A 27,586-nucleotide genomic window follows, 5' to 3' on the forward strand; every position below is an offset into this window, starting at 1 on the left:
TACTCACTAAAGGAGACTGGGATCTAGTCATTTTCATTAGACTGGGAATGTCCTCACTGGTACAGTTTGTAACACTGAATGCGTATTTCCTATTATCCCTTATAGGCAGGAGAAGGAGGCGTGGATCAAATCAAAGTATGTGGAGAAGAAGTTCCTGAAGAAGTTGGGGGCCACCGAGGTACTTGTGAACGGCGGGCGGAAGACGGAGCACCGGTGGAGTGTGAAGAAGTGGCAGAGACACAACAGCGCCACCACAGTGCCTAAGACCCGACGGAAATACCGTCAGGAGCCGGGCAGCGCCTCCCCTGCCACCCTCTCCTCAGGTACCCGTTGGTCATTTTCTTCAACAGATGATCAGGTCTATATAATTATCAAACATATATATATATATATATATAGGAAACAGACTCTTTGTTTAAGTATTACAATTCTCCTTTAGTAATACAATTGTAGGCAGAAGTTGGTACAGAGTACAGTATATGATAGCTCTCCCCAGGTTCTGCAAAATGTCTAAGACATGTAACTCATATAGCCTCCCCAGTCCTCCTTGCGTAAGTTTCCCTGGCAACAACATTTGAATAAATCTAACCTCCCCCTGACAGCAGCAACTATCTTGTAAGCAATTAGAAGCTCAGAAGTGAGTTTGGCTGAAACTTTCATCACAAGTATAGGGTCATAACAAGGTGAACGAGTCTAAGCATCTTCTGACAGGTGGCTGTTTTCATCAGGCATGCGGTAGCCTTGTGGTCTCAGAAAACCAGTCATATTCTCAGAACCTCAGATAGCCAGGTGGGGCCCAGACAGGAGGAGTATGAGCGTAAGCGGTTTCTGCCTTCTGATAGTGTCTGAAGGGCACAACACTAAAAACAGGTGTTAACACACACACACACAGAGGTCTCCTAAGAGACCTTACAGTTTATCATAACACAATTTATTAACCCTTTAAAAGGTATGAGGCATTGGTTTAACCCCTTCATACCCTAATAGCTCTCCTGGCATGAGAGGAAGGTTACCTTCCTCATTTTCTCTTTGTATCCATATTCCTAATTGTGCTAAACAAAATGTTGACAATGACAACCCAGTACATTTAAACATTCCCTCATTGTGCTTTACAGCCGCTTCAGCTCTAGAGAGAAAGTTCCGACGAGAGTCTCTGTTTTGTCCAGACGAGCTGGACAATCTCTTCTCCTACTTCGACACAGGACCTGGACCTCGTAGTAAGTTACCTACCCATCTAATATACAGACACTACACTCTAAACCACAGAGATACTTGAATCCTTTGTGGTGTGCAAAGTGAAATAGCTAGAAGCAACAGTGACTAACGTGTCCCTGGCTTGGCTCCTTTTGGCCCTGCAGGTCTGAGCAGTGACAGTGGCCTGGGCGGCAGTACAGACGGCAGCACAGATATCCTGGTGTTCGGCTCAGTGGTGGACAGTGTTACAGAGGAGGGTAAGAAGAGAAATACATACCTGTAAAGGATAGGATGGAAAATGAAATGTACAACATAGGTTCAGCCATCATATTTAGTATTAAAATGCCATTTTCATCCTTATTTGCCCTTGAGGGCATAAACAAAGTTGTATTGAATCCTAGTTGTAACTCTGCTGCTTCTCTCTCAGCAGAGTGTGAGGTGTCAGAGGACTCTAGCGGAGAGGCTGAGATGGAGCCAGAGACCGAGACCCAGTCGGACCCAGAGGATGGGCGTGAGCTCCACCCTGGGGCGCTGCTCTACAAGGCCTCCCAGGCACGCAACCTGCCCGTCATGGCTGAGGCACTGGCCCACGGGGCTGACATCAACTCCGTCAACGACGAGGATGATCGCAAGAGCCCACTCATACAGGCTGTGTTTGGGGTGAGTCATTGTAATGAAAGGCAGGTGTGTTCTTGGCACACTGGCAAAGGCAGTTCTAGTCATTCACAATAAATTACATGGACGCATTATGTTGAAACATCAATGTATACATCTATCCATACAGTATGTCTATGCATGATCATAATATTTTCTCACATTGTATTGTGCTTTATTTGGCAACATGGCGAGAGCCTCAGAACCTTTGTGTTCCATTCCAGGGCTCCTTGATAGCCTGCGAGTTCCTGCTCCAGAATGCAGCTGACGTCAACCAAAGAGACGCAAGGGGGAGGGGGCCACTACACCACGCCACATATCTGGGACACACAGGGTGAGTAGTGCCAAGGCATAACGCTTCCCTCTTCCTTACTATTGTCAATGTCTTGTTTTGAGCCACAAGTGAACATTTCCATGGCCAATGGTGTAGCATGCAAAGCTGATTATTGTTCAGTTATTTTCTACATTGTTCCTCGGTTTAGATAGCAAACAAGACAAAGATGCTGAGTACAGATTTGCTTCTGCATGTTCACGTCTGATCTGTCTCCATGCTGCCCTCTACAGGCAGGTGTGTTTGTTCCTGAAGAGAGGAGCCACGCAGAACGACGAGGACGAAGATGGACAGGACCCTTTGAGTATTGCTGTGCAGGCAGCCAATGCAGACATCGTCACCTTGTGAGTTTGTGGGACACAACACCCTGTCCCTCAACTTACTCAGCTTCAACTACACACGATCCTTTAAAATACATATTATGACCAGAGGTTAGCATGGTAATCTACTGTAGCTCCTCACCTCTGGGAAGTTTAAGTGAATCCATCTAACAGTTTGTGTCCGATCCCTCCTTCCCTTCTCTCCCCCTTCCCTTTCTTCCCAAAGGTTGCGACTGGCCAAGATGAATGAGGAGATGCGGGAGTCAGAGGGACCGTTCGGCCAGCCAGGTCAATACCCCACCAGCAGCTCCACAGAACAGCAATATAAGAAATGCATACAAGAGTTTATCTGTCTCCACATAGCTGATTGCTAGAAGTCAATCACAATACCTAGTCCTGGTCCAATGAATCAAGCTTTCCCTTCAGATGATGGTTGGATGGGAAGCCAATAGTATACCAGGACTGTGGCAGCCCTGTGTGGAATCTTGTACAGGAAGGAACGTTGTCCAAAACACACCTTTCTTTGTCAGATTCCCCACAGGCTGCTGTCTGTGTTCTAGCCAATACTCTGGCTAACTAACGTTGTTCAAACGAGGCGGCACCAAAATATACCAACTACAATTCCCTCAGGCTCATCAACGTATAGGATGTCAGTATTATTAACTCTGTCATGATGTCAAACTGTACGGTTGACTTCATGGCTAAATTTGCTCAGAGTTAGTTCATTTGTCACAAATGGTTAGGGACCAAGTTTTTAATATGACTTCATAAGTTCATTTAAATCATATTTACTATACCATCTGTATCCTACTTATACCCATGTCAAGCCAAGTTAATTCAGCTGCTCTATATTTATTTGGAGAGGTGTTTGCTTGTGGTCTTCAAGGTAGGGTGGTGCGCTCCTAACCAAAGACCAGATCTGGCCAATATGTTGCACATTACAGTGCATTCGGAAAGTATTAAAGTATTTTTCCCCCCTCATCAGTCGACACACAATACCCCATAATGACAAAGCAAAAGCAGTTTTTTTTAAATTCTTTGCAAACGTATAAAAAATAAATGGAAATGTCACATTTACATAAATATTCAGAACTTTTGAAGCACCTTTGGCAGCGATTTCAGCCTACAGTCTTATTGGGTATGACGCTACCAGCTTGGTACACCTGTATTTGGGGAGTTTTCCAATTCTTCTCTGCAGATCCTCTCAAGCTCTGTCAGGTTGGATGGGGAGCATTGCTTTACAGCTATTTTCAGGTCTCTCCAGACATGTTTGATCGGGTTCAAGTCTGGGCTCTGACTGGGCCACTCAAGGACATTCAGAGACTTGTCCCGAAGCCACTCCTGCGTTGTCTTAGCTGCTTAGGGTTGTTGTCTTGTTTAGAGTCGTTGTCCTGTTTGAAGGTGAACCTTCACCCCAGTCTGAATCCTGAGTGCTCTGGAGCATCAAGGTTTTCATCAAGGATATCTCTGTACTTTGCTCTGTTCAATCTTGCCCTTGATGCTGACTAGTCTCCCAGTCCCTGCCGCTGAAAAACATCTCCACAGCATGAGGCTGTCACCACCATGCTTCACCGTAGGGATGGTGCCAGGTTTCCTCCAGATGTAACACTTGGCATTCAGGACAAAGAGTTCAGTCTTGGTTTCATCAGACCAGAGAATATTGTATCTCATGTTTTGAGAGTCTTTAGGTGCCTTTTGGCAAACTCCAAGCGGGCTGTCATGTGCCTTTCGCTGCGGAATGGCTTGCGTCTGGCCACTCTACCATAATGGCCTGATTGGTGGAGTGCTGCAGAGATGCTTGTCCTTCTGGGAGGTTCTCCCATCTCCACAGAGGAACTCTGGAGCTCTGTCAGAGTGACCATCAGGTTTTTGATCACCTCCTTGATCAAGGCCCTTCTCCCCCAATTGCTCAGTTTGGCCGGGCGACCAGCTCTAGGAAGAGTGTTGGTGGTTCCAACCTTCTTCCATTTAAGAATGATGGAGGCCTTCAAAGCTGCATAAATGTTTTTCTACCCTTCCCCAGATATGTGCCTCAACACAATCCTGCCTCAGAGCTCTACAGACAATTCCGTCCACCTCATGGCTTGATTTTTGCTCAACATGCAATGTCAATTGTGGGACATTTATATAAACAATTGTGTGCCTTTCCAAACCATGTCCAATCAATTGAGTTTACCATAGGTGGACTCCAATGAAGTTGTAGAAACATCTCAACGATGGTCAATGGAAACAGGATGCACCTGAGCACAATTTTGATTATCATAGCAAAGGGTCTGAAAACAGATAAAAATAAAAAAACAGATACCTTATTTACAATACATTTGCTAACTTTTCAAAAAAACAATTTTAGCTTTCTCATTGAGGTAGTGTGTGTAGATTAATGAAGGAAATAATTTATTGAATCCATTTTTAGAATAAGGCTTCTAATGTAACAATGTGGAAAAAGACAAGGGGTCTCAATATTTTCAGAATGCACTGTAACTATCATCAACCGACCTGCTTATATAAGAATACCAGATCAGCATATGGTAGGTAGTCTTGTCAAGGGTAGACTATGAAAGCAGACATTCAACACATTCATTTTAAGGCCTGAAAGTCGTTGTCTTTGTATCTAGTCAGTTATTACAAAATGATTCATTCTGCTCCAGCGGTGTTGTGGCATGAGGTGGTTATTTAGTACACGCATGTTGTTTTAAAAAGGGGTAACAATGAAGCTAAATAATAACTGTGATTGAGAATGGATGATATATGGATTATATGTCATAAATGTGTACTTGTCTTGATGGAGACACTTTAAAGTAAAGCTTTTACATGGATTTTAAAGCAACATTATGCACTTTTCCTACCCATAATGATTTGAATTTATTTTGGGCATTTTAATTTACTAGTGTAGGTTTTTACCATCATTTATGAACTGCCTAGAGCAATAGTGCAATGATAGTTTAAATACAGATACTCTGTATTTCTTGTATTATGTTGAACAATATGATGCAGATGGTATTTTTTTAAACTGGATATATTTTGTTAGATTTTATTTTCCTGAGCTTTCACACACAAGGTCACTTAACCTTTACCGTCATTTCTTCATGTCTCTTTTTGGAAAAGACAACCACAACTCACAATCTTATAATAGAAACCTTACAAACTGCAATGAGATGGACCTTTTTAATATAATATTTAAACTGACATGTATTACAGTATTTGTATGTTTGCCAAACATTGACTTATGTTTGAGTCATGGCTATACAATATTAGATTTGTTCTGGGTTTCTTGCTTGAATAGTGCATGGGTTGCTGTTGCCCAGGTCTTTCAAAGCCCTGCTGGTTTTGTTTACTTCATTCATCCGTGTATGTTATATTTTGATATATTGTGTAATGATAACTGTGTAATGTGCTGCCAAATCATGACAACTGTACATAGTAAGACATTGTAAAGGTTAGATCTGTAGTCTATTGTCAAACTGAACCAGATATATTGGATAGAGTACCCCATAACATACAGGCATAGTTTGACTTTGACAGGCCATTTAGAACAGGAGAGAAAGCTTGGTCTATGTAAAGCTTTCTAGCTCCCCTGAATACCAACATACCCTGTTATGTAAGCACAGCCTGTGTACACACAGTCAGAGGATGACCAGTCCTCCATGTTTACCTTGATACTGTGCAGTTGCTTACTGACCTAACCACATGTTTACATCATGTTCCAGAGCTGAAATCATCTTGATCAGGAAATTACATTAGTTGTTCTTGCTGTAGGCTAGTAACAACTGATGTTTTAACATTGCGTTTGCTCGAGTTTACTTCAAGCCAAAGACCACATTACGTTCTTCAAGTAATTTATGAGCAGAAAATAAATAAGCAGTAAAAAAATAATAACTTTCGAATATGTCTGTTAAACTATCAATTTCATTCTAGTTTTGGCTTCTACTGTGCAGTACATGACAAAAAGAGTAGTAGTAGATTATATTAGACTCAATGAAAGATCTAGGGAACAATGTTATGACCAAAAAATGCCAATGATTTGCGTCAAGCCACTAAAGGTTTACATGTTGTACAGTACAGTGTATCGACTAAACCATAGGTTGACTAGGTGACTGCTATGCTGTAAATAGGCGAAACAATTATTACCACTTAAAACTGCTTGCTTGAAACATGCAAATTTAAACTTTCCTGTATTCTTTAAAAAAATGTTTTTTTTTACTAATTACCTCTGTACATGTTGTTTGTATATTGTTTGTGAACAAGTCTCTGTATCTTTAATTAACTTACACTACCTTTATGTTAATTTCCTTTTCCTAATGTCTTCTAAAATGAGAAAATACTGAAAATAAATGGAAGATGTGACTCATTCAACACCTAACTTCTCCCGCTGCTTATTGCTTCATTTCTTCTGTTCTTTCTATAGCACTATTATAACACTCCCTCTGTCACTACAACGTAACACTCCCCCTGTCACTACAACTAACTGCATTAACCTGAACTGGCAATGCACTTATGAGTCAACCACTTAAAGTGGTTTGAAGATATAACAACATACCACACATTTTCAGAGATTAGAAAACCTGTCCTCCTACATTCAACTCAGTATGGATTCAAAAATTATTTCTATGGTCAATCCAGTTTGCCCCATATTTAAAAAAAATTAAATTTAAAAAATTTTAAAAAAAAGTTTTACACTTGTTTCAGCGCTTTATAAAATGTTTTCAATTTGTTTGATAAATCGATTCTCAACCGTTTATTTGAAAGGACTGTGAATTGGCCCCTGTAGTTGGTGTGCTGCTCATTTGCCCATTGATCATAAAATACCAAATAATCATAGATACACACAACCACAGACTGGAATGTTCTTCTTCCCTCCTTTTTTAAATTAGTCTAGCTGAGAATTTCTCGGGGTAGAAAGGAGTTTGACTGGCGGTCGCCATGGTCACCAGAAAAGTAAAGCTTGATAATTTGGTAATAGATTGGGTGAAGCCTAGAGTCATGGTGCCTAGACTATGGTTTTGTTCCTCTGCTGATGTGTTATCTAGAATTGAGTGTCTGTCATTTTTTTAATCTTTTTTTCAGGTTTTGAACAATCGATTTCATGTTTTTTTTCACACAAATTCCACATTATTTTATGGCAGGCCTACTGTTATTTACCAGATCAATTCAAATGCAATTCTTGAAGATAATGCTCTGTTACATTCCTATCCCTTTTCAGGAGACACTACTTACCTCGACATCTTCCGAGAGTTTTCTCACATGGCCTCCCACAACCCAGAGAAGCTGAAGCGGAGGAGTGTACATTTTAGACACTCCTTCAGGTAGCCCACAGATGGATGAGATGTCTGGGAGGTCATACTTGAAGAGTGCAACAGTCACTTTCCTTACATCATTACATATTTTAATAGTGTGTCTATCCACCTCATATTCAGAACCTGACTTTAGGAATCCTTTCAGATCCCCAACTCGTAAATGTTCTTCACAAATGAGAACCACTATTGCATTCTTTCAAATTGCCGTACTACAGGTACTATCTCTACTATTAATACCAATACTGACTAACACTAAATGACTTCACTCATCTTAATGGTGAAACCACTTCTGTCAACATGCACCTACAGTATATGGGAGCTTAGAAATGTTGCCTCAAAAACATAGGCCTACAGGTATGGGCGACGATATCAATAATTATTGTCACTGTTAAAAACATCTGTGAATTCTTAGATGCTGTTCATGACATGTATTACTTCTTTGACAAAAGATATTGATGCTTTCAGCAATTGGGAAGTATATTTTGTTGGAGAATGCTGTATGTTACAAATGTGTGAAATGCATATTCTGTCATCAAATCATTTGTTTTAATAACTTTTTGTAAAGTAGCCTGTACTTGCTTTATGAGGATTTGCTGGACTTGTCCTCTCCTATTAGCTGTATGACATTATTTTTAAGCGTTGTTGTTAAATGTTAACTTTAGATAAATCCAAGCACTAAACAATTTATTAACCTGTGTTCTAGATAGATATCAGGAGTTGTTGAGAATTATGATAATTCTTCTTTGTGTGCTCAGAACAGCTTGATTATTTTGTTCAATGAACCAGACTCACTATAGAAGGAATAACAGCATATAGTTTTTTTTGTGTGTAATGCATTCCTTTGGTCCATTTATTTCTTTCAAACTTGAATTAAGCAGCAATGTCTCTACACTATAGCCTATAGGCTTTCAGCTCACTTAGGATGAATAGACAGGGTTGTTTCCTTTGGATACCATCCAGTTCTTTGAAATGTGCTGTAATGTCAGTATTATTTTTCAAATAAGTTTTGTTTTTATCCTGGAACTATATGGAAGGTGATATTTGATTTTGACTATGCTGGTATAGTCTTAATATTTTGTTAAAATGTAATGTAGAATGTCTTTATATTCATACCACTATGCATTTCAATGCAGATATTGTATATAAACGCTGTAGAGGCAAAATGCTAATATATCTCAAAGGAATGTCATTTTGTCTTGAATATTTTAAATTGTGAAACTAAAGAAAGTCTCTAAAAACTGTGTTCACAGTGGTTCCTTGCCTGACTAACTACAACAATTACACAAGACTGATGTGTCCATATTTCTGAAACAAATTACATTTAATATAATTTAAACTAAAATAACAACCATTGGCTGGCAGCCCTCTGAGGATGACTTGAGTTTAAGAGTCAGGAGGCGTCATAAAAGGGCAGTTTGAGATACTGATACCAGTGCTTGAGTTGTCGGGGTAGGAGCTGGAAGACGTTCTCAGTGAGGAACATCAGAGCATCTTGCATGGCTGGTTGGAGAAGCTGATTCGATGGCAGAGAGAGAACAAGGAGACAAAATTTCTCCTATAAACAATAACAGGGTTTATTTTTTCACTAATGGTCAGGCTTACACTAATAATCCACAAACTCTGATACACTGACACAAGTGTTCAAAAATGTAATTTTCCATGAATCTATTCACTTCCAGAGAATTTGGAATGATTACCTTTGAGTAGGGCAACTTCTTGTGAGAGAAGTTGTGGAATTGGCCAATCTTCTGCAGGATGGTCCTGTACTCAAAGTCCCTGTCATCAGACAATTCTGAGACATCGCTCTTCAGGATTTCATACCTAAGAAAACATTTTAAAAGTAAACTAAAATACAACCAATGTCAAAATTTACTGTATTTCACATGAATTTTCCCATGAACAAGTGACATAGTAGGCTACTGTACATGTTGGTAACATAGAACTGAAACTCGCCAAAATAAAAGCGCAGATTTTGGTTCCCTGAGCTCATGTTTTAGTGAGGAGAGCAGCATAGGTAGGCTCGTCTCCTTCCTTGAGGCCATCAATGCATCCAGGAGAGTCCTCATTCTCTCCTCTCTGTGTCTAAACAAAACAAATGAAACATACTGAGACTATACTGTACATTTTTTCACTTGCATTTATGTTTTGATCAAACAATTTTTTTTTAAATGCGAGGAAAAGTCTAACATTACACAGGCCTATATTGGAATCATTACAACCGCTTACATTTTCTTCTCAAACATGTCTGTCTCCATCTGATTGTTCATAGATCTCTGAATTTCAATGAACTTTGTTCTGACACGTTCCAGCATATCATGTCTGTTCTTTGGTCTGAAAAAAATATGTGAAGATTGAATATCTATATTCTACTCTCATATTTCATTAATGTCTTAAACACTGGCCACTGATACTCACTTCTGAGGATCCTTCTCATATGTGGCTGTGGAAAGTAAATAGTCAATTTATAGTCAATTCAAACCGTTATATGCCGTTTATACTGAAGTGTCATTATATGGTCCTTATATATTTGTTATACTGCAAATCAAAATGGCTGTGTACTAACTGTTCTCATCCAAGAGCAGGTTCAGCCAAGGAGGTAGGTCCCCAGTTTCATTCTCTACCTCCTTTAGACCTGCCTTCCTTCTGAGTCCTAACTGGACAGGCTTACAACTGCAATGTTTTAAGGTGGAATTGACCATTAAACTTTAGTTAGCAAATACATTATTAATTAGGGGTGGCAGGTAGCCTAGTGGTTAAGAGTATTGGGACAGTAACCGAAAGGTTGCTGGTGTGAATCCCTGAGCCGACTAGGTAAAACCATCTGCCGATGTGCCCTTGAGCAAGGCACTTAACCCTAGTTGCTCTGGGTAAGAGCGTCTGCTAAATAAAATATAGATTTTAACCAATGTACTGTATGTATTACATTTCTTACCCAGCAAACTTAGCGGAGGGTGATTTTGGCTCTGAAAAACAAAAACAAAAAACATTAAAACAATGATAGTACCGGTATTCCCATGAAAATCTGTGGACAATTTTACTGCCTTGGTCTTGGTGATTGATGAATGACTCCCACAAGTCTGGGTTGATGTTCATGTCCTCAGGTGCAAATGGAATCAGACACCTGACAACATAGAATCACATCTGAAATATTTAAATAAAAAATTGCTTTTATTTGAATGCAGTTAAATCAAGCAGGTTACCATAAACTAGCTATTTAAGTTTTGTAAGTCAATGGGTATTGTAAGAGGTGATATATATAAATGGATTTAGTTTGGTTACCTCTGAGAGTTCTTCAAAAGAACATTGGTTTTATCTGTGTCTTTCATGATGATGTTCACATACCCACTTGCAAGAGGCAACTTGGTGAGAAATACACAACTTTACTGTACAATTGTGTAATTTATTACAACAATGAATGAACACTAAATGTCACACACAAATAAAGCAAATCTCACCAGTGTTTTCAGGTCTCTATTCCTCATGTTGGTTAAGCCACAAAGTATCTTGTAGATCCACTGAAGCTTCTCTATTATGTGCTCGTCCCTCCTGAATTTTATCCTTCTGTATAAAACGTAAAATATGATATTGACGGCCCTGAAGGACGGTTGTAGCATAGCCATTTAAGAAAGTGTTGGTGCAATAAAAAATGTGATTTGTTAAAAATCCTTTACGCACCTTAATATTTCCTCTTCTGCTGGAGCATGCTGCTTTATTGACATGGTGCATTCTATATCTTTATCAGCAGGGGACAGGGGAAGCGAAGGGAAGAACATAGTTGTCAACAACACAAACAGTGTTGGGACAGATATATTCCAAATGTTAGCATAGGCCTACCTGCAGCAATCTTGTCATTAGTAGATCTGGGTGAGGTTTTCTTTGGTATGGGTGGAAGTCTATCCTATTAAATACAATAAATACAAAAACGTGATGTTACATTAAAACTGTTCCAAGCTTTTAACAGAGCTCAGAGATTGATAGGTAATTCCTATTGAGTAGGTAGCTAAAATACCTGGTCCCTCAAGCAAATTACCAAGGGACGACCTGTGTTCAAAGCTTGTCTCATGGAGGACATCTCTTTGAGGTACTGTTTCAGATGTAAAAACCCATTTTCAGTTTGTGCGGCCATGGAGGGTAGAGATCTGACATGGTCCTCCTCTAAAAGAAAAGTAAACAAATCTATTTGGTGGAAAACATTAGACTGTGTTATAAGAGGGCTAACGTATCCCTTTAAATTTGCTAGCTAACTAACTACGTCACAGATTGTGTTTTGCTAACCTGGCTAGCTAGCTTGCTTATTTTATGATGGTTTCACACAACTTCTCTGAAGCAACTGAAATTAACATACTTTTACATTATTGTTGAATTTGCTTAAACGTTGGTTAACGTTTCTTACCTTTGCTGTGGTGTGCTTTGTTATTTATATTATGGCTAATGCTAAACCTTTTCGACATCTCCAAGGCCACCATCTGAGCATGCGCGTGGCACAAACGAGATAAGACAGTACAGTATGAAGATAAGCAGTTTCTGCCTATCCGATATAAATCCTTTATCACACTTGTAAGCGATTTCATGGCGACGTTAGCTAGCTAAACCACATATAGTGTTAGTTATAAAAAATGTTTGGCTAAACTCATTCTGGGGCGGCAGGTAGCCTAGTGGTTAGAGCGTTGGACTAGTAACCGAAAGCTTCGAAACCCTGAACAAGACAGATCCACTAGGCCGTCGTTGAAAATAAGAATTTGTTCTTAACTGACTTGTCTGCTAAAATGTAAATAAATTCGTACAAACGAAACAAGCAAAACGGCGCATGTGCAGATCTCAAATCAAAGGCACCCCTTCGATATAAAGTTGTTTTTAATGAAAACGTGTCAGTTTGTCATTTCCACGAGGTTGGCGTAATAACATGTTCAAATACTTAAGACGTTGTATTGAATCTAGGTTGTGCCTTTTAGATTTAGAGAAAAGTAATGACTAAGGAATAATTCTCTCATTGATTTCTCCAACCCCTGCTTGGTCTGTTTCGCAAGCGTTCACGAAATTCTCACGATGTGAGAAGTACCACTCTGTGGCAGTACCATGGGTTCTATTTCCTCGTTCCTCCTAGTCAAATATTTCATTTGGTCTCTTAAAAAGTGTATCTACCACAAACACCAAGCAGAGGCGGTGATGTTTCTTCTGATCTTTTCAATTATTGTTGCTGTTTAGTCTAAAATGTAATCCTGAGATTATTTTTAGGAGACTACAATTTATCACGCGCTTGTTTTCAATCCTTACGGTAATGCTGAAGCGCTTCTGGTGCTTAGGTATACGGTTGATTTGTTATGGCTTGATGGATGGGTCTTTCCTGCTGTTTTTGTAGTCAGTTTGACATTTTCTATGTGCCTCTAAAATTATGTGATGTCGTGTGATATCCTCGTGTTGTTATTATGTCCCGGTTGATGTTTTGAGATCTCGAGGGGAGATCTGCCTGAAGTTCGCATTAGCTGGAATCTTAGCTCTTATCTGCCTACAACTAGCTAGCTATGAGGCTTGCTGTTTTGGGAAATCGATCGGACCCGCAAGACTAAACCAAACACAGGTGACGTTTACCTATGCAATATATGTTATTTTCCAGTTGTTGACAAACAGTTTCCCATAAGCGTCCTTAGCCTAGCTAGTTCCTTTGGTCCGCATAACACACAGCCTGGGCCCGTAGATAGCAGGACACTTCGATTCAAACACTAACGTTAGCTAACGTTTGAGTTGTAATGCTGCTAAAATGATTTGAACTGTTTGATCTATTACAACAATGTAATATAGCTAGTTAACACCAGCTGTCAGTTTATGATGATAGAGAGGTAGCCAGCTTCCAGTAATCTCTCTGCCTCCCATTTTGTGTAGACATGGCTTCCCAGCTCCAGGTTTTCTCCTCTCCTTCAGTCTCCTCCAGCGCATACACTCGTACCAAGAAATTGAAAGTAGAGAACAGTGTGTGGGATGTGAGCGTCCAGGTGGGAGACAACAACTACACTTACTACCAGCAGCAGGGCCCCATCCAGGGAAATGGAAACACATCCTCCCCCTCTGCATCAAGTTTCAACCCAGCATACAACTCCTCCAACTCCAACCAGGGGTATCCATCAATGGGGGGAGGCTCCCGGGAGCAGACAGTCGTACGGGCGGCAGACAGCACAGGCAGTGCCCGAGGACCCTCTTCATCTTCCTCCTCTTCTACCAGTCACCATGTCAAGGATGCTGCATCCTCCTCCCAGCCAGGGGACCTATACCACAAGCAGTACAGTAACAGCCTGAAGAGGAAAAGTGAGGAGGTGGACAGCAGTGACAGTGTTCAGATCCTGGAGGAGCTCTCTGCCCCTGTGCTCTCCAACCGCCCCGCCGCTGGTGGGGGGACCACCACAGCCCAGTCCATAGCACATTCCACCTCCACCACTAAGAGTAGTAACTCCCACAGTGAGGGAGACTACCAGCTAGTGCAGCATGAGATCCTGTGCTCTTTGTCTAACAGTTATGAGGTGCTGGAGTTCCTAGGGAGAGGTACATTTGGCCAGGTGGCTAAATGCTGGAAGCGTGGCACCAATGAAATCGTGGCCATCAAGATCTTGAAGAATCATCCTTCATATGCCCGGCAAGGTCAAATTGAGGTTAGTGTCACTAAGCAGAAGTGACTTTCTTGTAAGCTTTAACCAGATAAATTAGTCTCTAGTCAGAGCTTCAATTGAATTTGAAAATTGTAGAGGTACCATGCATGTGTACATTTTGTAGAAGTTTGAGAAGGAGATGATATTAAAATAGTTTAACATATCTACAGTGCCTTCAGAAAGTATCCACACCCCTTGACTTTATCCACATTTTGTTGTTACAGCCTGAATTTAAAATTAATTTAATTTAGATGTTGTCACTGGCCTACACACAATACCCCATAATGTTAAAGTGGAATGATGTTTTCTGAAATGTTTACAAATGAATAAAACATGAAAAGCTGAAATGTCTTGGGTCAATAACTATTCAGCCCCTTTGTTATGGCAAGCCTAAATATGTTCAGGAGTAAACTTTTGCTTAACAAGTAAGTTGCATGGACATTCTGTGTGCAATAATAGTGTTTAACATTATTTTTTTAATGACCTCATCTCTATACCCCACACATACAATTATCTGTAGGATCCCTTAGTTGAGCAGTGAATTTCAAACACCGATTCAACCACATTTACCAGGGAGGTTTTTCAATGCCTTGCAAAGGGCACCTATTGGTAGATATCTTAAAAAAAAAAAAAATAATGTAGACCAGTCATTGACTATCCCTTAACATGGTGAAGTTTTTAATTACACTTTGGATGGTGTATCAATATACCCAGTCACTACAAACATACAGGTGTCCTTCCTAACTCAGTTGCCGGAGAGGAAGGAAACTGAGGATGGATCAACATTGTAGTTACTTCATAATCCTAACTTAAATGACATATTGAAAACAAGGAAGCCTGTGCAGAGTACAAATATTGCAAAACATGCATCCTGTTTACAATAAGGCACTAAATTAAAACTGCTAACTTTATGTCCTGAATACAAAGTGTTATGCAGACACAACACATAAATGAGTACCGCTCTTCATATTTTCAAGCATGGTGGTGGCTGCATCATGTTATGTGTATGCTTGTCATCGCAAGGATTAGGGAGATTTTTTTTAGGACAAAATGGAATGGAACTAAAAACAAAGTCCAAGAGGAAAACCTGGTTCAGTATGCTTTCCAACAGACACTGGGAGACAAATTCACCTTTCAGCAGGAAAATAACTTAAAACATAAGGCCAAATACACACTGGAGTTGCTTATCAAGATGACATTGAATGATCCTGAGTGGCCGTTACAGTTTTGACTTAAATCAGCTTGAAAATCTATGGCAAGACTTAAAAATGGCTATCTAGCAATGATCAACAACCAACTTGACAGAGCTTGAAGAATGTATAAAGAATAATGTGCAAATACTGTACAATCCAGGTGTGCAAAGCTCTTAAAAACGTACCCAGAAAGACTCACAGCTGTAAAAGGTGACAGAGGTGTGAATACTTATGTAAATGAGATATTTCTGTATTTAATTTTCAATACATTTTCTAAAATGTAAAAAAACATGTTTGACTTTGTCATTATCGGTTATTTTGTGTAGATGGTTGAGAAAAAAAAATGGAATCCGTTTTGAATTCAGGCTGTAACACAACAAAATGTGGAATGAATACTTTCTGAAGGCTCTGTATCTGCCATCGTCCTGCAGGTGAGTATCCTGAGCAGACTGAGCACAGAGAACGCAGACGAGTTCAACTTTGTGCGTTCCTACGAGTGTTTCCAACACAAGAACCACACCTGTCTCGTGTTTGAGATGTTGGAGCAGAATCTCTATGACTTTCTGAAGCACAGCAAGTTCAGCCCGCTGCTGCTCAAGTCCATCCGGCCTGTGCTGCAGCAGGTATGATACAGTATAATTAATAGTCTTGAACACTTTTTTAGTACTGCACAATACTACGATATGCAAAATAACACAATACACTGTACATATTGCACGTTACCCATATCATACACATATTGTACAGCCATATACATAATACATACATATATGTATGTATATATATATATATGTGTATATATATATATATATATATATATATATATATATATAGTTTTTACATTGCCACGTATGTCATCAGGTGGCCACGGCCCTGTTGAAGCTGAAGAGCCTGGGTCTAATCCATGCTGACCTGAAGCCTGAGAACATCATGCTGGTGGATCCTCTCAGACAGCCCTACAGGGTGAAGGTCATCGACTTCGGCTCCGCCAGCCACGTTTCTAAGGCAGTGTGTTCCACCTACCTACAGTCACGCTACTACCGGTGAGTGCCAGTCAGGTTTGGGGTCAATTTCATTTAGATTCAGTAAATTCAGGAAGTAAACGGAATATTCCAATAAGTTAAATCGGCATTGGAATTACAATTTACTTATTGAATTGACTGAATACAAATTGAATTGAGCCCAACCCTGGTGCATGTGTCGTTTTGTGACACAAGAGTCTCAGTAGCCATGGATGTATTGCAGGCTCAATATTATGTACTCATGTTACCAACATGTCCAGTTTTTCAACCACTCCACACATTTCTTGTTAACAAACTAGTTTTGGCAAGTCGATTAGGACATTTACTTTGTGCATGACACCAGTAATTTTTCCAACAATTGTTTACAGACAGATTATTTCATTTATAATCCACTGTATCACAATACCAGTGGGTCAGAAGTTGACTGTGCCTTTCAACAACTTTGAAAATTCCAGAAAATGATGTCATGGCTTTAGAAGCCTCTGATAGGCTAATTGACATCATTTGAGTCAATTGGAGGTGTACCTGTGGATGCATTTCAAGGCCTACCTTCAAACTCAGTGCCTCTCTGCTTGACATGGGAAAATCAAAAGAAATCAGCTAAGACCTCAGAAAAAAAAATGTAGACCTCCACAAGTCTGCTTCATCCGTGGGAGCAATTTCCAAACGCCTGAAGGTACCACGTTCATCTGTACAAACAATAGTACGCAAGTATAAACACCCTGGGACCATGCAGCCGTCATACCGCTCAGGAAGGAGACGCGTTCTGTCTCATAGAGATGAACGTACTTTGTTGCCAAAAGTGCAAATCAATCCCAGAACAAAAGCAAAGGACCTTGTGAAGATGCTGGAGGAAACAGGTACAACAGTATCTATATCCACAGTAAAATGAGTCCTATATCGACATAACCTGGAAGGCCGCTCAGCAAGGAAGAAGGCACTGCTCCTAAACCGCCATAAAAAAAAAGCCAGACTACAGTTTGCAACTGTACATAGGGACAAAGATCGTACTTTTTGGAGAAATGTCCTCTGGTCTGATGAAACAATAATAGAACTGTTTGGCCATAATGACCATCGTTATGTTTGGAGGAAAAAGGGGGAGGCTTGCAAGCCGAAGAACACCATCCCAACCGTGAAGCACGGAGTGGCAGCATCATGTTGTGGGGGTACTTTGTTGCAGGAGGGACTGGTGCACTTCACAAAATATATGGCATCATGAGGAAAGGAAAATTCTGTGGATATACTGAAGCAACATCTCAAGACATCAGTCAGGAAGTTAAAGCTTGGTCGCAAATGGGTCTTCCAAATGGACAATGACCCCAAGCATACTTCCGAAGTTGTGGCAAAATGGCTTAAGGACAACAAAGTCAAGGTATTTGAGTGGCCATCACAAAGCCCTGACCTCAATCATATATAACATTTGTGAGCAGAACTGAAAAAGCATGTGCGAGCAAGGAGGCCTACAGTACAAACCTGACTCTGTTACACCAGCTCTGTCAGGAGGAATGGGCCAAAATTCACCCAACTTATTGTGGGAAGCTTGTGGAAGGCTACCCGAAACGTTTGACCCAATTTAAACAATTTAAAGGCAATGCTACCAAATACTAATTGAGTGTATGTAAACTTCTGACCCACTGGGAATGTGATGAAAGAAATAAAAGCTGAAATAAATCATTCTCTCTACTATTATTCTGACATTTCACATTCTTAAAATAAAGTGGTGATCCTAACTGACCTAAGGCAGGGGATTTTTACTACGATTAAATGTCAGGAATTGTGAAAAACTGAGTATAAATGTATTTGGCTAAGGTGTATGTAACCCTCCGACTTCAACTATATGTGTTGTTGCAGGGCGCCAGAGATCATCCTGGGCCTTCCCTTCTGTGAAGCTATAGATATGTGGTCTCTGGGCTGCGTCATTGCTGAACTGTTCTTGGGTTGGCCTCTTTATCCTGGTGCCTCAGAGTATGATCAGGTCAGCAGCACCTCTTCTACTTTTTGTGAGACACGACACTGTCATCCATCATTGACATGTATTTGTTTCCTTCATTTTGTCGAAGTATCAGTCATACATGAAGTGGCTGGTTTTCCAGACACAGATTAAGTGTAGTCCTGGACTAAAGTGTGTTCAGTGGAGATTCCCATTTGAAGTGTTTTCTAATCCAACACTAGGCTTAATCAGTGTCTGGGAAACTGGCCCTAAGTCTGTTTGTGACCAATCTCTGATTAACACTGTTGCTGTTGCTTTTCTCTTGGCTTCATCAGATCCGGTACATCTCCCAGACCCAGGGCCTGCCTGCTGAATACCTCCTGAGTGAAGGCACCAAGTCCAGTCGCTTCTTTAACAGAGGCCCTGACTCCAGCTACCCCCTATGGAGGCTCAAGGTACAGTAGGTAACATATTAGGAATCAGAATGTTGATAATAACATGTTTATAGCTAATTATGTTTCAAGTTGTAATTTTTTTTAGTTGTATGTACAGGATATACATGGTATATACCTTCAAACGAAATGCTTACTTGCAGGTTCCTTCTCGACAATGCAACAACAATAAGAAATAATACAAGATAAGAATACGAACATAAAGTAAATGGCTCAGTAGAATAGAATACATTTTTTGCAAAAGTAAAATACAGAAGGCACATTTAACGTACAATATTTACACATGTATTAGAGAAAGGGGGGATTGAAGGGCTGGTGTTTAAATTGTTCAGGGCAAGTGTTTAAATTGTTCAGTATTAGCAATAGTGGATACGAGTATTGTAGTGGCAATTGTGATGTGTGGGTGCATATTGCTGAAATATCTTGTTCACTGATGTATATTGTACAGTACCTTTTAATAGTATTTTTAATTAAATGTTTTATTTTACGTTTTCTTTTTGTCTGTAGACACCTTCAGAGCACGAGGCGGAGCTGGGGATAAAGTCAAAGGAGGCTCGGAAATACATCTTCAACTGTCTGGATGATATGATGCAGGTGAGGGTGACTAGGTCGCCATTCATTCTATAAATCCACTCGTCATTAATCCATTACTATTTTTGTATTAGGCTATGCTTATAAATTGGTATGTTTCATATCTCTAATTTATTTGATCTCTTCAGAGTAGACTTGGATGTTTAAAGATGCAATATGCAACTGTCATTCGGTTTGAAAGCAAGTCTAAGAAGCTGTATATCTGTTCTATGCACTATTTCTATGCTTCCCGTTCTTAAGTTTAGTTGTTGCGTCTTTTACTTTCTGCTTTGTACACCAGATTCAAATAGCTGAAAACAATATTTTTGGTTATGGAAAATATATTTCACAGCGTTTTAAAAATAAAATATTAATAATTAAAGACGGTACAATGATTCTCTACACTATGCTTGCTTGTTTTGTCACATAAAACTGAAATTAGTCGAATTTTAGCAACCAGGAAATGGTGGAGCGATTTCTGCATAGTGCATCTATAAATGTTTACATTTTAGTCATTTAGCAGACTTTCTGTATGTTGTGGCAGGTGAACATGACTAGTCTGGCGGGGACTGACATCCAGGCAGAGAAGGCGGACCGGAGAGAGTTTATTGACCTGCTGAAGAAGATGCTAACGCTGGACGCAGACAAACGCATCACCCCCATGAAGACCCTCAACCACACCTTCGTCACCATGACCCACCTGCTGCACTTCCCTCACAGCTCACAGTAAGGGTGGGGAGGGAGGGTGGCCTAGTGATTAGAGCGTTGGACGGAAGGTTGCGAGTTCAAACCCCCGAGCTGACAAGGTACAAATCTGTCGTTCTGCCCCTGAACAGGCAGTTAACCCACTGTTCCCAGGCCGTCATTGAAAATAAGAATTTGTTCTTAACTGACTTGCCTGGTTAAATAAAGGTAAAAAAAAAAAAAAAAAAAAGTAGAGGATCATCAGGACTATCGTATTGTGGCATTTATTTATTTCAAATTAAATTTTATATCAATTGTTTGGCCTAAGAGCTCTTACACACGATAGCCCAGGATTAAGACAGCTTGGCAAATCTCCTTGTTTTTCTCTCGAGATAAAATGTGTCATCAAATCAAATGTATTTATAAATCCCTTTTTACATCAGCAGTCACAAAAGGCTTATACAGAAACCCAGCCTAAAACCCCAAACAGCAAGCAATGCAGATGTAGAAGCACGGTGGTTAGGAAAAACTCCCCAGAAAGACAGGAACCGAGGAAGAAACCTAGAGAGGAACCAGGCTCTGAGGTGTGGCCAGTCCTCTTCTGGCTGTGCCAGGTGGATATTATAAGAGTACAGAGTACCTTGCTCCTTTAGATTCACATATGCCTTGATATTTATTATTTTTCAGTGTGAAGTCGTGCTTCCAGAACATGGACATTTGCAAGCGAAGGGTCAACCCTTTCGAGAGTGGAAAGAATCTGTTTTCTAGCAGCAACACCCCCAGTGCAGCTACAAACCTCACTGTTACATTTAGCAGCCAGCACAACCAGGTGAGAACTGTTGTGGAAATTACACAGGGACACTAAAAGTTCATCTTAAATGAATCATTATTGTCAGCGCGCTGGAGGTTCCAACAAAGGTAATGCACCATAGTGAATGTCTGTCTGTCAGAAACTCAGACAAGTTACATTTGCATGATTTAGCATAACTAATTAATCATGACTGTTTTGTTTCATTCATGTGACTGACCAATACCTCACTTCTTATAAGCTGAGACCTTGAAACTGAGATATCTTTCGTTCTCAAAACAAGGTCTGGGTGTACTGCCAAATTGCAGCTACTGATAGTGAGGATTTGTTCACTCAAGTCACTTGCATGAACACAGAAATTGGTTTATAGAACAGCACATGAATAGAACACAGAAATTACTTAGAAGAAAAACACATTTTCATCACAGTACTAAGGATCTTTTTCCCCTTAAGCTAATATCTTTTATCATCAGACTTACTCAGCATGTCCTAGCATGAATATTTTACAGCACGTAAAGTGTGAAAGTAAAATGTGATGAATAGTTATTTCATGTTATCCACACCATGTCAGGTGGCGTCAACCGGTGGCCAGTCCCTGTCCCTGAGCAGCAACGTCCCTCTGCTGAACTACCAGTCGGGACTGTATCAGCAGGCTACTATCAACATCCCAGGTCTCCACCAGCAAAGTGTCCCTCTGCAGACCAGACCCACCCAGCTGTGTGGCCAGGCAGAGCCTTTCCAGCAGACTCTCATAGTCTGCCCACCCACCATCCAGGGTGAGAACAGATGGGGCAGGGTTATAATGTTATAAGTATAGTTTGTTTGCCTCTCTTACTGAACTCAAATGAAGACCAAATTCGTGTCGCAGCTAAGTACATAGGTTGTAATGTGGGAGACCGCTTTCAGTGATACATGTTGTGTAGCCTTATGTGATGTAATAACACAAGAGGATCTGAACTTCATAATGTTGTCCAATTGTCCCTAGTTAGATGTAATGTCTGCAGTTTGCATCTGCAGAGCTGTATGCATGACATTGTAACTAATCTACCGCCTTCCTTTCTTCTTAGGCCTCCAGTCATCCGGTAAACACTCTGGGTTCCCAGTAAGGATGGATAACTCTGTTCCCATGGCGCCCCAGAACCAGTCCACTCAGCCTCTGCATCTCCAGCCTGGAATGCTCACACAGGTACAGCAAGACTGAGTGCTGTATGACTACCCACCACAGCTTGACTCCATGTGTGTCCATTGAAATCCTATGAATAACCAGAGTAGTATTGACAGGATTCCTCACACCAAGGTGTTTAGCCTCCTTAACATCCTCTCCTTTCTTTGGGAATCAGTCTCCGACTGATTGGTGAAGGGATGTGGAGATCGGATTGACCTTCCCTGTCCATTTATCTAACCCCTACATCCCTCCCTCAAACCTCCTCCCCACCAGCAATCCTGCAATCCATTGATGGTAGCCACCCTGCAAGCCCCTGTGGCAGGAATGGCCCCTCTGTATTCACTGCCCCTGGGCTGTGGGGCTGGAAGGCCTGGCCTACTGGAACAGAGCCCCACCATGCTGGTAAAGCACTGTCACTAATACCCCGTTGCCCCTTTCTCCTCCGACACATGTCAGGGGTGGGCAGAGCATGGGATGCATGTACTGCTGCTAACGCTGGTCTGTGCTTATGCTTGCAGCATCTCATCTCGCCTTTTCTCTTCCCCTTCCAAAAAGAGAGATGTTGTATTATGATACAGAGACAGCTGAAGTTTCTGGAAGTCTTGCTGAAATGTAAATAGATTCAACCAAATGTAAATTTGCACTTCATCACTTCAACCTTTGGAATCCCTGTTGATTGAAAATATCAATGTTGTTGCTTTGGTCCTGGAATCGTGCAGCAAACATTAGAAATACCATCTTAGAATGCTGATTGTCTGTCATGCTTCTCTTAACAGATTACTCTTGAGTTTCAGGTTTTAAACCACCTTCTCAGTTCCACAGCACTGTCTTCCAGGGCTTGAGCTTGGCTTGAGAGAATGAACAGTTTTCCTCTGCTAGTTGGAGTGCCTGTTTAATGTTGTTTTGATTTCAAACATATTTCCCTCAGCATTAACTATTGAGGTTTTCTCTGTTCGGGTCATGCTTTGGAAGTCCGGGGAACAGAGAACAATCATAGAATGTTTTTCTTTCCCCTTTGAATTTGAGCTTGACTCAGTGGGGGCATGCTGGATGCCTATAGCTTTCCATGTATGACAGGAGCAGACACTGAATCATGTCTGTCTGCAAACTGCATGTGCTTGTCATGCCTCTTCCCAGTGGTTCTTGTAGAATCCACACCCAACCTGTAATGGTCTGACTCATACTCACATGTAGCACAGCATTTTTCTATTTCCCTTAAAACAGACTGTTCAACTTGCTTTCATTGATCTCAGTATTAGTTGTTTTAGAAGCAAACCTAGAATAAATCACTTTGTTTGTTTTTGTCTGTGTGTGTGTACAGCAGGGCTGGCCAGCAGGCACCCAGCAGATCCTCATCCCCTCCACGTGGCAGCAGATGCCAGGTATGTCCATCCACAACCCCAGCCAAACCCAGACTCTGGTCCCTGACTCCCCCATGGGAGCCCCCCTCTCTGGGGGAGACAGCTCAGGACAACAGGCCTCACACTGGAGGTGAGTACTGCAGTGCTGTCCCTCTGGGCACTAAGGCCATATCATTGTCCAAATTGCAGAGGAAGCCCTAATTTGATATTTTCTGACATTATTTTGTATCTAGGTTACAGTATGTGGAGACGTTAGATGGTTCAGATAATATTGTGTTGTACTGATTCAGATATGGTAGGGAAGCTAATTACAAGTTGTTGTCATGCCAGGGGTCGTCATGGCAGTCATTACCATGGCATCAAACAGCAGGACCATACACTGGGGCGTCATGCACCTGCGGCCCAGTTCCAAGCAAGATCTCAGCAGGGGAAAAGGTCTAAGGCTCGACATGCCGACAGTAGGGCCAGGTAAATTTCAACCCAATGGTCAGGTCCAAGAATACACACTTTATTCATACTCTTGTATACTGTATGGTTCTCTTCCTCATTAGGTATGTGATTTATATGAATCAGTGATACCCCGTTGCCCCTTTATGATTGAGGACTTTCAGATCAACACAAACTTTTTTAAAGCACATTGAAACATCTCAATATACTTTCCTGTTATAATGACATTTGTCCCTTTGCAGGCCTGTGTTGTCTCTGCAGACAGCCGCCCCTATGGTCCACAACACACCACTGCCTGCCTTGAGTGGTGATCCAATTATCATCTCTGATACTCCCAGCCCTGCTGTCAGCATTATCACTATCCATAGTGACACAGAGGACGAGGATGACGGGAAGTTCCCTGCTGCCAGGTGAGGTCACATCCTGTGTATTCTAATGTATCCACCTAATGTGTGAATGAATGAGAGACAATGGAGATACGCTGCTGTTTTGTTAAGTAGCTTAAACCAGCACCCTGGATGACCCTGGCTTTAGTCTCAATCCCTCGGGTGCGTGTGTCTGTGTGTCTCAAGGGGTTGGGTTGAAAGCAAAAGAGGAATTTTTGTGTTCAAAAAGAAAACGATAAAGTTTTCTTCCTCTTTTCTGTCACAGCTCTGGTGCTAACCAGCGGGCCAACGTGATTAGCTGTGTGACAGTCCACGACTCGCATGACTCTGACTCGTCCACCAGCAGTCCCCTGAGCCCCAAGGGCCTGGCCAACAGCTCCTCCTCGTCCCAGACCTCCCACTCCTTCTCCAAGTCTCTAGCCATCATCCTGCCCTTAGTGAAGACCCAGTCTGGGGAGAGCAGAGTACAAAAAACAGGTTGGCGTGGTAACACACCTCCAGTCTAGTGTTCCCCCTACTATTGTATAGGTTGAGCTGCCCACCTCCTTAGTTTTGTTGCCTTTCACCTTAAAAAAATTGGTTTTATTGATTTTCAGATAAACCTGCTAATGTCTCTGGTAAATCCAAGAAGGGGACAGCTCAGCAGTCCAGCAGGGCAGGAAGGACCTCCAGCTCTGATCGCAACCAGAGTGCCACAACTAGCAGATCCCAACCACTCAACCTGAGTCAGGTAAGGGTATATGGTTGATCTCAATTGTCATGTCTTAGGGTTTTTATTTAAAATGTAGTTATCTAGAATGTGAATGAAGGTAAGGTGTATATGGGGTGGCAGGTAGCCTAGTGGTTAATAGCGTTTGGCCAGTAACCAAAAGGTTGATAGATCGAATCCCTGAGCTGACAAGGTTAAAAATCTGTCGTTCTGCCCCTGAACAAGGTAGTTAACCCACTGTTCCTAGGCTGTCATTGAAAATAAGAATTTGTTCTTAACTGACTTGCCTAGTTAAATAAAGATTAAATGAAATAAAAATGTAAATGTAAAATGTGAATGAAGTGATATAAATTGTAGCCAATGTTTTCAGCTCCAGGTACAGCAGTCTGTGATGTCATCATCACAAGACCGAACAGGAGGCAACAACAGCTCCTTGCCCCGTCAGACCACTTACCCTCCTCCCATCTCCTCCAACTCCTCTTACCGCCTGCACGAGGCTGCCTCCATCTTCACCTCTACCCCGAACCTGTACGCCTACCCTGCCTCTGCCGCCCTGGCCTCTGTCTCCCAGGCCGTGGACCAGCTCCATGCCGGCGGCTCTTCTCGACATGCCCGGCCCAATGGGCCCTACTCCTCCCTGGGGCTCCTACATGCCCAGGGACAGTACCACCACCAGCAGCAGCTGGCGGCCCAGCCTTACCCCGTTCCCCGATCCAGCGCGGCAGCCTACCAGCTAAGCCAAAGGAAGCTCAGTCAGTACCCCTACCTGTGAAGAATAGAAGCTGCCTGAGACAGAACCATAGAAATATAATCTGTGGACAGATCAGCTCTCTAGCCCAGCGGAAGACCAAATGGAGACCAAGATTATAAAGGTGCCCAACTGCACAAGTATAGCACTGGGACAATGATTTGTCATGTTTTTTAAATGTGCAATTTATTAAGACCTTCTTTAAAATTTTAACAGCTTTGTTGGCAATTTCCTGATTTCAGAGACGGTTTTAACGTGGTAAATATGAGTTTTTTCCCTTTCGCTTTTTTCCCCGTTACTTAAATTAAGCACACTTATGTTAACAAAAAGTATTTAGACATTTCTTCTATGTAAAGCCAGTATTTCGTTTTTGAATATCTTTGTTTTTAGAATAATAAGCTTATAATAGCCTACCTGTCAAAAGCACTAACCATTTGTGTCCTTTATGCCATTATGACAATTTATTTCCATTGTTATTTTCATCATGTACTTCTGCTAATCAAATTGTATATTATAATGTTCCTTTTATTCATTTGCTTTTAGCATTTTTTTGTGTCTATACATTACAAATGATCCTGAACAGAGTTGGTCTCTGTTATAAATGTTTTGTGTTTATGTTTGTTAAAAAATACAGATGAAATTTGTTGACAAAATCACCTTATCTGAAACTTCTGACATTGCCGTTTGCAAACATGAATCTTTTGTGTTTTTCTCCAGCCTGTCACTGAGGCGCTTGTCAAAGGCCCTTGAATTTGAAAGTGCTGCTCACATATTCCACACATCACATTAATAATCTCATCACCACTTTAAGCCTATTGATAGGCTCCTGTCAACCTTGAATTCATTTGGTGAATTGTGTTGAATCTGATGGTGATTCATGAGTATATAAATAGATGTTGGATATAGAGTTGATGGTTTTGGTGACATGATGGTCGTTCATACAATCATACTATTATAATGTGAAGTGCTACATAGAACAGACAGTACACCTTAATCATCATATAGGCAATAAAATGGTTTTTAAGATGTATACTGTGGTACTGTATTTTTGCAAAAGATCTATAATGCTTTTTGTTAATAAGCTATATATATAACAGAATATATACTTTCATACAAAACAAATCTATAGAATGAAGCGGATACTTCTATTTGTTTGGTTGGCCCTGGCTGATCCGGCTTGCTCACATCCTCCCAAATGGCGATCAGATCGGCTAGGAATGTCAATGATAAATTGATTCCTTTCATTCTTGCTATGTTCCAAGAAACAATAGAAAAGGGGGAGTTACCGGCTTCCTTAAAGCAAGGTGTAATTACTTTGGTTCCCAAACCTAATAAGGATAGTCTTTATATAGACAACTGGAGACCTGTTGAATAATAGCCTGTTGAATAATGATGGGAAATGATTTGCCCTTGTATTTGCTAAGAGGTTGAAACAAGGCTTGTATCATATAATTGATGAAGAAAGAACAATCTGGCTTTATGCGTGGTCGACACATTAGTACGTTTTTATTTTTATTGGTTACTCAAATTATGACTCTTCATATCAAGACAGGGAATTTGCAAGGTGTTTCAGCACTTGGAAATGAATTTAAACTATGTCAACTGGCTGATGATACCACCATATTTTTGAGAGACAGGAATGAGGTTTCTAAAGCAGTTTCCTGTATTGGAGACAATTCC

The 27,586-nt window shown here is 41.0% G+C and overlaps 3 protein-coding genes across 21 annotated transcripts in view; 2 read left to right on the plus strand and 1 right to left on the minus strand.

Annotated features, from left to right (window-relative positions):
* The window catches only part of LOC110532593 (arf-GAP with coiled-coil, ANK repeat and PH domain-containing protein 3), a 90,885-nt gene extending 81,854 nt beyond the window's left edge, over positions 1–9,031 (plus strand). For 3 of the 4 annotated variants that reach the window (XM_090185113.1, XM_090185115.1, XM_090185116.1), the window contains 8 exons: positions 106–323; positions 1,116–1,217; positions 1,350–1,451; positions 1,622–1,854; positions 2,073–2,182; positions 2,413–2,523; positions 2,726–2,787; positions 7,700–9,031. In XM_090185113.1, coding sequence (XP_090041239.1) covers positions 106–323; positions 1,116–1,217; positions 1,350–1,451; positions 1,622–1,854; positions 2,073–2,182; positions 2,413–2,523; positions 2,726–2,787; positions 7,700–7,806 — 1,045 coding nt within the window. In that variant the 3' untranslated portion in view covers positions 7,807–9,031. The remainder of the gene's footprint in view (positions 1–105; positions 324–1,115; positions 1,218–1,349; positions 1,452–1,621; positions 1,855–2,072; positions 2,183–2,412; positions 2,524–2,725; positions 2,788–7,699) is intronic. The other variant, XM_090185114.1, reaches the window with a different exon arrangement.
* A 64-nt stretch (positions 9,032–9,095) lies between these two features.
* Positions 9,096–13,086, minus strand: LOC110532594 (uncharacterized). Of its 13 annotated transcripts, none has more exons than XM_021616625.3 (14): positions 12,187–12,871; positions 11,824–11,948; positions 11,628–11,691; positions 11,469–11,526; positions 11,249–11,354; positions 11,073–11,152; positions 10,835–10,914; positions 10,726–10,756; positions 10,357–10,463; positions 10,209–10,233; positions 10,020–10,124; positions 9,747–9,875; positions 9,491–9,614; positions 9,096–9,348 (listed from the first exon to the last, which is right to left on the minus strand). In XM_021616625.3, exons 1-14 carry the CDS (start codon positions 12,362–12,364, stop codon positions 9,184–9,186), a joined length of 1,377 nt encoding a protein of 458 aa, XP_021472300.2. In that variant the 5' UTR covers positions 12,365–12,871; the 3' UTR covers positions 9,096–9,183. The 13 variants fall into 13 exon arrangements, with proteins under 13 accessions (XP_021472300.2, XP_021472294.2, XP_036844509.1 ...); XM_021616619.3 differs by having other exon boundaries at positions 11,803–11,969; positions 12,187–12,364; XM_036988614.2 differs by having other exon boundaries at positions 10,726–10,914; positions 11,803–11,948; positions 12,187–13,086.
* LOC110532591 (homeodomain-interacting protein kinase 1) lies at positions 12,258–26,936 on the plus strand. 4 transcript variants are annotated; one of them, XM_021616614.3, is made up of 18 exons: positions 12,258–13,371; positions 13,674–14,434; positions 16,056–16,247; positions 16,486–16,667; positions 18,498–18,621; positions 18,912–19,031; positions 19,536–19,622; positions 20,143–20,324; positions 20,970–21,111; positions 21,662–21,866; positions 22,158–22,276; positions 22,529–22,657; positions 23,577–23,746; positions 23,947–24,084; positions 24,306–24,473; positions 24,715–24,926; positions 25,046–25,179; positions 25,529–26,936. In XM_021616614.3, the coding sequence occupies exons 2-18, from the start codon at positions 13,676–13,678 to the stop codon at positions 25,928–25,930; spliced, it is 3,465 nt and encodes a 1,154-aa protein (XP_021472289.1). In that variant the 5' UTR covers positions 12,258–13,371; positions 13,674–13,675; the 3' UTR covers positions 25,931–26,936. The 4 variants fall into 4 exon arrangements, with proteins under 4 accessions (XP_021472289.1, XP_021472290.1, XP_021472291.1 ...); XM_021616615.3 differs by having other exon boundaries at positions 23,580–23,746; XM_021616616.3 differs by lacking the exon at positions 22,529–22,657.
* The last annotated feature ends 650 nt before the right edge of the window (positions 26,937–27,586 follow it).

The sequence above is a fragment of the Oncorhynchus mykiss genome, chromosome 9 (assembly GCF_057628025.1).
Source record: "Oncorhynchus mykiss isolate SJ-2025 chromosome 9, ASM5762802v1, whole genome shotgun sequence".
Taxonomy (NCBI): domain Eukaryota; kingdom Metazoa; phylum Chordata; class Actinopteri; order Salmoniformes; family Salmonidae; genus Oncorhynchus; species Oncorhynchus mykiss.

What these genes read in the sequence shown, in the direction of transcription:
- LOC110532594 (XM_036988613.2), bottom strand. Translation starts at nt 12,364, where the DNA reads ATGAAATCGCTTACAAGTGTGATAAAGGATTTATATCGGATAGGCAGA. An exon ending in TAATTTGCTTGAGGGACCAG is followed by an intron (nt 11,692 to 11,802) that starts GTATTTTAGCTA and finishes TGTATTTAATAG; the next exon opens with GATAGACTTCCACCCATACC. An exon ending in ATAGAGACCTGAAAACACTG is followed by an intron (nt 11,153 to 11,248) that starts GTGAGATTTGCT and finishes TTTCTCACCAAG; the next exon opens with TTGCCTCTTGCAAGTGGGTA.
- LOC110532591 (XM_021616614.3), top strand. Translation starts at nt 13,676, where the DNA reads ATGGCTTCCCAGCTCCAGGTTTTCTCCTCTCCTTCAGTCTCCTCCAGC. An exon ending in GTCTGGATGATATGATGCAG is followed by an intron (nt 19,623 to 20,142) that starts GTGAGGGTGACT and finishes ATGTTGTGGCAG; the next exon opens with GTGAACATGACTAGTCTGGC. An exon ending in CATGCCGACAGTAGGGCCAG is followed by an intron (nt 24,085 to 24,305) that starts GTAAATTTCAAC and finishes GTCCCTTTGCAG; the next exon opens with GCCTGTGTTGTCTCTGCAGA.